Source organism: Gigantopelta aegis, chromosome 3 (genome assembly GCF_016097555.1).
Source record: "Gigantopelta aegis isolate Gae_Host chromosome 3, Gae_host_genome, whole genome shotgun sequence".
Lineage (NCBI taxonomy): Eukaryota > Metazoa > Mollusca > Gastropoda > Neomphalida > Peltospiridae > Gigantopelta > Gigantopelta aegis.
In genome coordinates, this window is record NC_054701.1 from 21,827,347 (window position 1) to 21,839,079 (window position 11,733).

An 11,733-nucleotide genomic window follows, 5' to 3' on the forward strand; every position below is an offset into this window, starting at 1 on the left:
CGGTTTTAATGTATAGCGTAAAAAAAACAGTGTACTGTTGCACGTTTTGACATCCAAAGGTTGGCTAATTATTACTTAACCCAGTTGAATCCAGTTCTACGTGCAGGGACAAGTTCAGCCTGCCATTTGTGCGTGTGTGCACACACGTTAATCTTACATGTAATAATAATAATAATAATACACAATTACTACTACTTCTACTGCTACTGCTACTGCTACTGCTACTGCTACTGCTACTGCTACTGCTACTGCTACTGCTTCTGCTACTGCTACTGCTACAACAACAACAACAACAACAACTACTACAACTACTACAACTACTACAACTACTACTACTACTACTACCACCACCACCACTACCACCACCTTTTTAGGGTGGAGGGGCAGTGTTTTATCTGGAGGAGTTTTGGCTATAAAAATGCATTATAATGTTGGTAAAATCATGTCACGGTGGGGTGGGGTCGATTGTTACAGAAACGTTACATAAAGTTAGAGGGGGACCCAGGAGTGGTCTCAGCTTTACTAGTAGCCTATAAAAAAAAATGTATTTCAGTTATATTGCCCCTTGCAATTTTGAGCATTTGAAATGTGACTAAATACAGCAAAATAACCTTCGAGTCATATTTATTTGCGGTAAAATTAACATTTTTTTTTACAAAACTTACGTAAGCAGCCTCAAAACTGCAATCAGCGAAAAATTATTAAGTTCAAGCCCTGTTGTTACTTTGTGTACTGTCCGTAGTTAGTTTCTCTTTCAGTTAATCTACCTCAGCAGCTGATAATTTTTAATTGTTATTTTATGTATTTATTTATTTATTATTATAAATCTTTTGTTAGTATTGTAGGGACAATATGATGCTATTCTATGGAAAACGCACACAAAAGGGTCCGCTAAATTAATATACTCCCCCACTCCCGTTCAGAAAATGCACTGTTCGTACAGTACTTAGTATGTATACCTCCTGTTCCAGATGGTTCGGTAATATGGATCAATCAAATACATGTACTTATTTACCGCCTATATACATTTTTGCTGTGGATATAGCCAGCCCTCATTAGTGGAGGCTATATACACAGCCTTCGTATATCAGTTCTTGGCTTTTGAAAAACAAAGGCGAGTGAAAAATCGCACACCTCAAAACACTTAGGTGAGTGAAAAATCACACTCATCAAAATGCTAAGGCGAGTGAAAACCAAGCATGATTAATTTATAAAGTAATTGGTACATGTAAATGCAGAGACATATGTTGCAAAAATGAACCAATAAACCAATAATGTTTTCTTCTAATTTTATGTTGTTTTTGGTTCATTAGTGTAGTCTGACTTCTTTTCCCTTTCAGGAATAGAGTTATAATATATTAAAAGGTCTCAGGAGTAGTACTATAGAAATATAATTATGACATGTATACACTGATGCAGACAATTTGATTTTTTAATTATAATATGTACTATTCAGATAATTTGATGCACACAATTATATATATACCTTTTCGATGTTAGATGGTTTGATGAACATATATAGGAATCATCTTGTCTTGAATTTCATTATTATGTACAACGAACATGATTAGGATAGTTGGGATGGGGAAAACCCACTGGTTCCGAGGTGGTGGTTCATGCACTACCCAATGACTCAAGCATCTCAGGTGTGCACTACAGACTCATATTATAAAAAAAAATTTTTTTAAATAACTCGTGAAATGTAGGCCTACAATTATTTCAATTGATAGTGTTGGTTGGTTAGTGTTTTTTTCTGGTATTATTAAATGGATCTTTCTATCAGCTACATACAGTAATAGTGGCAATCAATATACAAAATTATTTTGCGTGCGCTGTGTTACGTGTAACGTGCAGTTTTTTTCACACTCGCCAGATTGAAATTACGTGCGCTGTACGAGCGCGATCGCACCCACGCACCTTAAAAGGCAAGGTCTGGTATATATAGTCACATCATATATAAACACCATCTAGTTCAAAGTTTTCTTTAAAAATGTAACAATTCCTATCCCAAGTCAGCTGTTATGGCATATTTTGCATAAAATTGATTTGACAAGGTGGAAAATGAAGGTGTTTGTGATCCAGATTTTTCGGCTATGACTAACGATAAATTTACCTATAGATACAAAGCCTCAAAGGCCTAACTAGTCGGGATTGCTGACGTTTAACATGCTTCTGTTACTAAAATAAATTAATGTATAAGCTTATTATCATTCAGTACATGTTTTTATTATTTTTTAATAACTTATTTTCATTGTTGTTTTTTTTCTTCTATTTACCATACGTCGCAGAGGACTGTCAATAGAGACCGCATCGGAAGACTGGTAGTGCCACTTACATCCGTTACACCATTGCCGAATGCAAGGTTTGAAAAGCACATGTTAGTTAACGTCTATAAAACATTTATTGTTTAATATTGGAAGAATACCAGTACTTGTAACAGGTATAAAATACATTGATAAAACTTTATAACAAATATAGAACTCGTGTTACTTGCCACTTTACGTTTTATTCAGTGGCAAAGTGAAAAAGTAGCGTTATCGCATTTAATTATTGAAAAATAGTGTTGTTGTCATTATTGCAAGTATTTATTTTTGTGAGGTAATTATATTTAATTTACTACTCTTGCAGTACATGACAAAATTTAGATGTTTTGATTTATTGTATAACTGTGATCGCCCGTTAACAACATCTTCCTGTTTGTCTGTTTACTACAATCCAAGATGGCGGATATTTGTTTACATTTTCAATGATTTGTTATTATGAATACATTTATTGTGGCCCTGAAACATCTGTTGTTAGGGAATCACATAAAAATAATCCCTATAACCACATCTTTATAATTAACGGATATAGGACAAAATGTCACTGGAAAAAAATGTCAAGTCAAAATATCAACTATTAAAGTGGAAGGAAGAAAGGAAGGAAATGTTTTATTTAATGGCGCACTCAACACATTTTATTTACGGTTATATGGCGTCAAACATATGGTTAAGAACCCGCTGTTGCCACTTCATGGGCTACTCTTTTTCGATTAGCATCAAGGGATCTTTTATATGCACCATCCCACCGACAGGATAGTACACACCTCAGCCTTTGTTACACCAGTTGTGGAGCACTAGCTGTAATCAATTAAAGTGGTACCCAGGTAAAAATGTCAACTTTGACATAATACTTAATGTGTAAAAAAACCTTTTTAAAATCCTAACCATACATGTATTCTAGCTACGACTTTTCGTTTCACCAGTTAAACCACTGTTTCACACCTTTGACAATGACAGCACTAAATGTGTATATAATTGTCTCAATAACACAGCATGGGTGATATAATTTTGTTTTTTAATGCCACTAAATTATTTTTTAAAAATCAAAGACAGGCTGGCTAATAAGCCATACAAACAACAATGAAGCATTCTCTAATTATTCCAAATTTTGTAATTATGAAGAAACTCAATTTCCCAAAACCTAACACATACATCTGTTATCTCTCTTGCTCTGTCCCCTCTCTCCCCCTCTTTCACTGTCTCTCTGTCTCACTTCTCTCTATCTCTCATATAACACACACACACACACACAAGTTGACATTTTGACAGAGATACAACATTAATGGTACACATTTTGTCCTCTTACATATTGACCATTGACCTGTATATAACTTTTTCCATGGCCGACTGATGCTCTTTACTCTGTACAATTGAATGCTGTGATAATGCGGATAACTAATGAGGAGTTATATGTAGCACATGACGATGATGGTAATGTTCATTTGTAATGCACAAAGGAGTTTTATTACATTCCACATGTTGTATGATATATGCTTATGCAACAGAAATGGCCATTTTCTTATGTTGAACCCTTTTTGGGTATTATAATCGATTATACTGATTATATTAATGGTACTGGAGGTATTTTATTTGAAAATAATGAATACATTCCTACAATTTTGAGTGTGCCAAACTTTTTGGGTGTTTTTTTTTTGCAAAACGGAGTTACCTACCCCGATTACAAACATGTTTTTTTTTTTGGGGGGGGGGGGGCAGGGCTAATTGAATTATTATTATTTATTTATTTTTAAATTCTTTTAAAGGTATTTCTTCAGTATAGCAAACAATCAATATCATTCTTGTCATATTTAAAAAGTGTCCGCGGTCCCTACTGTCAAGCGTTCTCGTTACATGAGCTTGGTAAATCGTTTTGACACTGCAGTTATTCGGGTAATGCCCGTCACGTGACTCAAAATAATACGTCACACCTCTGCTCCCCAAATAGCCATTATTTTTTCAGAATTATGGACCGTACGCATAATTATCAATAATAAGTGTGATATGGTGGTTATGTAGATGGTTCAATAAAGTACTTTTAGGTACAAATCAAATGTATATATTGTCATATAATACCTTATTGGGTTAATAATTAGGTCAACCATCTGTGAGAGAGCGCGTTTAACGACTTTGTGATAACGTCGATAACACCTTACATACTCGTACCTAATGCTCTTCCAATAGTAAATTTACTCGTGTTCATTGGAATTGGTGGGGTTTCGGTATCTGTGACGCATACCAGTTGTCCCCAGATATCATCAGTAACACCTTGTTCCATTGTCATTCGACGAATATATATTTATTACTATTTAAAAGTTAACTCATCGGTACTTCGTAACTGCGCATGTGTATTTCGCAACAGTGATCTCCCTTTCACTTCCGCTGTGGATCTGCCGATCGATTGTGACATTCTGTTGTTAAAGAAAAAACAGCCAAAAACTATCGAATAATAATGGGGAACATTTTTGAAAAAGTGTTCAATGCGTTGTTTGGAAAACAAGATATGCGAATTTTGATGGTGGGTCTCGATGCTGCCGGGAAAACTACTATTTTGTATAAACTAAAACTTGGCGAAATTGTCACTACAATTCCAACCATTGGTTTCAACGTGGAAACCGTAGAATACAAAAACATTAGTTTTACCGTGTGGGACGTTGGCGGCCAGGACAAGATTAGGCCATTGTGGAGACATTATTTCCAAAACACTCAGGGAGTGATATTTGTCATTGATAGCAATGATAGAGAGCGGGTTGTTGAAGCCAGAGAAGAAATGATGAGAATGCTAAACGAAGATGAACTACGAGACAGCGTTTTGCTAGTTTTTGCAAACAAACAGGACCTTCCCAATGCCATGAATGCTGCCGAGATCACTGACAAATTAGCTCTGCATTCATTACGCAACCGAAACTGGTACATTCAAAGCACATGCGCCACAAGTGGTGATGGTTTATATGAAGGGTTGGATTGGTTGTCACAACAACTGAAAAACAGAAAATAACTTGGAGATTATGGACATCTTGGAATGTATTGCCACTTGCCTATTACAGACTGGCGTAAAAGAAAGAAAAAAGATTTTTGCCAATTACTATAATGAATGTGTGGGGAAAATGTATTTTAATTGTACTTTAATAATGAATCGTGTGTTACTCTCTTACATTTCTCAAACACTAAACATTTTTGTTTACAAGTCTTGATTTCTTTTTCAGAGAGATTACACTTAATTATATTCCTGTATATGTCAGTCAGAAATTTTATTTGTTCCAACACAAAATGTTCTTTGGTGATATGCATGCATGTATTACTGAATTTGCTATCAGATACGGTAAATCGAAGTTAATTGGTAATATTTATTGAAGGATATGATGTCCAGACACAAAATTTATTTCCTCATGTTTATGACTCCCAGAAATATCTGAAAGCTTTCAAAATGTTATACATGTAACTTGGCAGGGCACGAACTTAAGAATTTGTCTTCCATGGCAATTAAAAAAAATATTGCCATGGGTAAAACATCCCACCAACAGCAATTTTTTAAAAAGAGACATCTGCAGCAAATAAACATAACTGAAATGTTATTTTGTTTTATAAAATGTACACCAGGTGTAAACATATTACCATCATTGAGCTTTACCAATGGCACTTCTGTTCATGACCTACGACAATTTATATCTCAATGACGGCAATTGCTGTCAGTGCCATTGTTAAATTTGAGCTCGTACATGGTTCATACATGTACTGCATGGATTAGTAGTGCATGCCAAGCTGTACTGCATTCATGTACACATGTATCACCAGTTCAAATTTCATGATGATAATATGCTATCATACGGATTACCTACTGGTGTATGACAAAAACTGCTATATGCATTCCTTCATGCAGCACGTAATTATATCACAGATATAAGAAATATAATGTATAATGTCACACCTGTGAAAGTATTAAAATAAAATGTTACCACAAAACTTGTTTCAGATATATAGTAATATATGTACATGTACCTGTAGGGAACATTTTGTTCAGTATTGCATTGCAATTCACTACTCAAGTCTCAGAGATTGCCACACAATTTTAAAACATTAAACAGTGGTTGCTAATTAATTTTCAATTGCCTAGAATATCGCAAATCAAGATTTTGAAAACAAAATATTTCCTGATAGATAAATATAATGAAAAGAATAGTTAATTATATATCCTAGTTTTCGAGCTGATTTTTGCATCCCATGTTTCCAGCACAATATTACTAGTACATTGGTATTTATCAGATCAGCTTACAACAGCTAGCTCTTTCAATTGGCAAATTTTATTTTCACAAAAACATTTGATGTAATAATGGGCATTTTGTTGGAAAATTGGTAAAGGTTTTTTTTTTTTTTTTTTTTTAACATTTTGAGAAATGTCTTCCTCACCCAGAGTTATTTCTGCACAAGAATTTGCTAAGCAGTTAAAACAATACTATATTATTATAAATCCTCTAAAATATTTTACCAGTGGCCATGTTATTAAAAACAGGTTTGGGGCATTTTCAGATTTTGGCCTGATTTAGAGATAAAGAAGTTTAGTACATGTATAGCGCCATACCATCATGTTTGACATGCTTGCGTATGTTTTGAATTCTTGTATTTTGTGAACATTCATGTACTTATCTAGATATTTCTTCAAAAATGTTATTCATGTTCATTATGTAAAGAAAAAATGTGATTGTTTTGTTTTAATAGAACAGATTGATGAGACATGAATTACATTTATTCACATGTATACATTTTGTAAGGATGTACATAATCAAAAATAAAAGACACTGACAAATGACAAGTGTGATTTCATATAAAAAAAATCATCAATATGGATAGGTTAGACTATTTTCTTGATTTATTTCCAGTACATTTGCATTATAATATGGGCATTACATTTCTTTATATCTCATTGAACTAATATAATTGTATCAGGGTTATAAGGCTTAGAAAACATTCTAATAGCTAAATGTACGTACATGAAGTGTGAGTTCAGATGAATGTTGCCTGATCACAGAAAAATGAATCATTCCATTGCTTACAACTGACCTATCAAATCATAACAGAATTTCATAAGACAGGGATTGTGTGAAAGTATAATCTAAAAGTTCCTTGTAAAGTGGATTACAGTATTAATTATTCGGTTCATGTTCATTTCATCAAAGCAGCAGATTGTGTTAAAAATATACATGTTAATGTATTTTGTTCATGTACTTGTGTTTTTTGTCACCTGTATATTAGTCATTTACGTCGATTGCAGACCTTCACAGATTGTATGTACAATTGTTTTGTTTGTGCGCAGGTTATGCAGTTTTATTTTGCGTAATTTATTTCTTGCATAAAATTTACTGAACGATCAGTCTTAGCGGTGCATCTTTTATTTAGTTTTTCAGTTTAAACAAAATGGTTATATGCAAACCAAAATTATTTAAAATGCAAATATATTTGACATAACCCTATTTCAGGTACATATAGTATGCAAATTTTGATTTTGTGGAGGTCTGACTTGTCATTTGGTTGAAATACAACATTTATGATGGCACATTGTGACAATGTACTTTTGATATATAGGATACATGTATTGGAATGTAATTTACAAAGCTGTATGTAGAATTTTGTTTATTATATTAGGGACGGTCCATAAATATCGATGTGCTTCACAATCCGAACAATGTTCGGAAGGGGGGGAGGGGGAAAAGCCATGTTCGGATTGCTTTTCAGGTAAAACATGTCCATCGAAGGTCAATGTTTCTTACAATTCGAAACAAGGGGGAGGGGGTAAACGCCATGTTCTGATTGCTTTTCAGGCCATAACATCGGTATTTTGGGGGCTAGTTTTTGCGGCGGCGCTCTCTACAATTGTCATCTACTGCATCAATACATCGTCGACCACGGTGAGTCTGAAATAGAATCCGCATAAATTACCGCGACGTTCTATTCCCACGCACAGATTGTTGAATGGACTTTGCAACAACCAATGGTAACGATACTATAATACTACAACTAGTGCTATATCAAATCAGCGCACTGCATCAATGTTGACAATGGGTCACGTGAACAGCATGAGCGCACAGTTTGTAAAGCCAATACGTATAATCTGTTAATAAAAGTCATCTTGTAGTACACATTATATCAATGTTTTTATGTTAGGATTAGGGGAGGGGGTCAAACCCAATCCTAACATTGTTAGGATTATGAAAACCATTGACATTTATGGACAGTCCCTTAAGGATGTGATTTTTCAACTTTTTATCTGATTTCAGCATTTACAATGTAGTCTGGGTGGGGTTTTTTTTTTTAATACATTCAATAATTTTCACAAAGTAAATTCAGTTTGATTTGAAATGCTGAACAATCAACTTTATTTAATATGGTATAGTTCTAAAAAGATGATTTTAGCTTGTGTTTTTAAATGGATATCGCACCCCTGATGTACCTATATATACTGACCAATAAAATCATAATGTTTAAACTTTTAATATTTTAAAGTGCTTGTAAACTGTTCACCTAGATAATTTTACTAGACACAAAATCTAATGGAAGTCATACTGAATAATTGTGAATAAATTGAAGAAAATTTATTGAATGTTTCATTTGTTCAGTACCTTATACTTCTAGCACTAAATGTTTCGTTTGTAGAGACATGTACCCTGCCACTACCAGTTACTTCATCGTTAAGTAGAAAGATGTTTCTTTGTATACATCTGTTTCAATCAGGGCTATCTCTGGTGCATGTACTTACAAACTTGCCAATTGCTGATTTTAAATAGTATTGGCAATTTTTATATTTAATTTTTTTTTATTTGGTGAATTAATTTCTTATAATAACTGTTTTTTTGTTGCAAGTTTTGTAGTTTAATAGATAATTTGGGGAAAATGTTTGCTTATCCAGAGCTTTCCCTGAAACTACTGAATATTTAACATACTTATATGTACATTGGGATAGTACATGTATAATTAAGGTCTTGTTTACCCAGAACAATGGGTTAGTAGGGGGGAGGCTTGGTGGCAGATTGCCACCTCAAATCTGCTGCTGCTGTTGGGTGGAAAGGAGGGGGATAGGAGTTGCTCTCAACCTCATGACACTCGTGTCCCCAACTTACTGTAAACATACAAAGTACCAAGTTACATATGGAATGTTGTAACAGTATGCTAAACACTAAATGTGTACACATTAAATATGTTTCTCCCATGAATAAAAGATGCATGTGCTAGGACATACGTCATTGGCACCAGCAGATAATTACTTTTGGATCAATGCCATCACAGTAAAAAAAATGTTGCCATGTACACATGTATATGGCATTGGTTGCCACAGTAGCTACAATTACTAATAACATGAGAAGTGTTGTTATTAGCTATAATGAACTATTTACACATGTACCTACAGGTACACGTACAATGTAAGCTGCCAATACTGCTTGTGGTTTTTTCTTCATTTTGCCTTTTTTAATCTCTCTTATTAAATATTGCCCATCAGTTTATCATTTCAATATTTTACTGTAAATGTGTTAGTTTTTTCTCTCTGACTTATAATAAACATACTTTTCAACATTAAAAATTAAATAAATACATTATTATAAATTATGTTATTGTGAACACAATGTTGGTGTGGAATTAATCTTAAATCATGCTTTAAATATGGATGGATGCCTATTACCAGTAAGTACATTACTAAGTATGAATTGTGGTGCCATCATGCATGATTGACAAAATCATACATATTACTGCATATTGAAATACTATAATATATTGCAGTTCTTACCAATATACTAAAACAGGCAATCCAGTCAGTGTCAGTCTGTGTATGTATAGTGTTTAATGCTCGGCTTCATTTCTACTTCATAGCAATTAATACAGTCTGTTTTCATAAAAAGTGCATGACACGTGTCTGCTTGTCAATAATGTATACCTGTTGCACTTTGTAACAATTAAAGCAGATTTTAAAATTTAGCTCTCTATAATATTTTTTTTTCTTCTAAATTTGTTTGAGTAGCCCTAATTATATCTGGCCATATATTGCAATATTTTGTGTGTGTTGTTAGTTGGAACAAGTAGTTTTAAGATATCCATTATGTGTCTGTGAAAGATTTATGCTTTGGTATTTACTAGTTGTTGATTGTATTTTGTAATTGCGACTGATTTTTCTTTTTAAAAAATATATATATTCTACTCTCTGTTTAAATAAAATTTATTGAAATCATCTTGAAACATGTTATTGTTAGTTAATGAGTTTGTAACTTTTGTTTGGTGGCAAGAGGATTATTTCCCCTCACTAGACCCATTGCATTGTTTTCTATTTCAATAAGATATAAGTCCCCTACAGGTCCCAACTACTTTGGATGCTTGTTCATGACTGGTGTATAAAATGTGTTATCCAATCTATAGAAGTGTCCTGTCCTGGACGGAGAGATCCGGCCAGGCCGGTCCCTGTGCCCAGTATAGGTGTGCGCTACAACAGCTTGCTCTGAATGTGCACGTAAAGTCCTTTTAGCTTTTATAGAAGTGACACAGAGGGACGTAGCCCAGTGGTAAAGTGTTTGCTTGATGCATGGTCAGTCTAGGATCGATCCCTGTCGATGGGCCCATTGGGCTATTTCTCGCTTCAGTTAGTGCACCACGTCTGGTATATCAAAGGCTGTGGTATGTGTTATCCTGTCTGTGGGATGGTGCATATAAAAGATCCCTTGCTGCTAATTGAAAAGAGTAGCCCATAAAGTGGCGACAACAGGTTTCCTCCTTCAATATCTCTGTGGTCCTTAACCATACATTTGTATGTCCGACAAAATATTATAACCGTAAATAAAATGTATTGAGTGCGTTGTTAAATAAAACATTTCCTTCCTTCCTTCTTCTATGGAAGTGACTGACTTGAGTGATATATGTATATCGGTTGTGCTATTGCCATTGGTTGGTAGCCATTAGGTTTACATCCCAGTGACGGATTCAACCCAGAGTTTACTTTTAATGGGTTTACAACCATTAACCCGTCCATGCAGATACAGTGGTGCATCAAATTTTGTAAAATCAGTGTGGGTTGCCCTCTCCTCCCCCCACACCCCGTATAAAATTTTTGCTACATCAGTGGCCAGATAGATGGAAGTGTGTGTGCAGGACATTGTACTTGAACTTTAATTAGTACAGGCACAAATAATACATTGTGTACTTTAGTGAATATTTTCTTATTCCTGAGTTTGCTGCATTGTAAGATGTTTCCGAAAAATAAAATATTTCTACGATTAAACTTACATATTAAATATATTTTCTTGTTTAGAATATCAGTGTCTGTGTATTCAATGTGTTTCTAGTTGTCTTAATATTTGTAAGAAGCCCAAACTGGATTTTGTCTTCAAATAATTTCGTACGTATGAAAAAAACATTTTTTAGGAAATAAAATGAAATTTAA

At 34.0% G+C, this 11,733-nt stretch overlaps 2 protein-coding genes across 2 annotated transcripts in view; one reads left to right on the forward strand and one right to left on the reverse strand.

Moving 5' to 3' along the window:
• The window catches only part of LOC121367698 (E3 ubiquitin-protein ligase CHFR-like), a 36,365-nt gene extending 31,664 nt beyond the window's left edge, over positions 1–4,701 (reverse strand). Inside the window, exon 1 of the mRNA XM_041492024.1 lies at positions 4,485–4,701. Within this exon, the coding sequence (XP_041347958.1) occupies positions 4,485–4,602 (118 nt within the window). The 5' untranslated portion in view covers positions 4,603–4,701. The remainder of the gene's footprint in view (positions 1–4,484) is intronic.
• Positions 4,684–10,538, forward strand: LOC121367700 (ADP-ribosylation factor 2). Its single transcript, XM_041492027.1, has one exon. It carries the CDS (start codon positions 4,771–4,773, stop codon positions 5,314–5,316), a length of 546 nt encoding a protein of 181 aa, XP_041347961.1. The 5' UTR covers positions 4,684–4,770; the 3' UTR covers positions 5,317–10,538.
• The last annotated feature ends 1,195 nt before the right edge of the window (positions 10,539–11,733 follow it).

Excerpts from the sequence above, each read along its gene's own strand:
- LOC121367700 (XM_041492027.1), top strand. The coding sequence starts at position 4,771 with ATGGGGAACATTTTTGAAAAAGTGTTCAATGCGTTGTTTGGAAAACAA.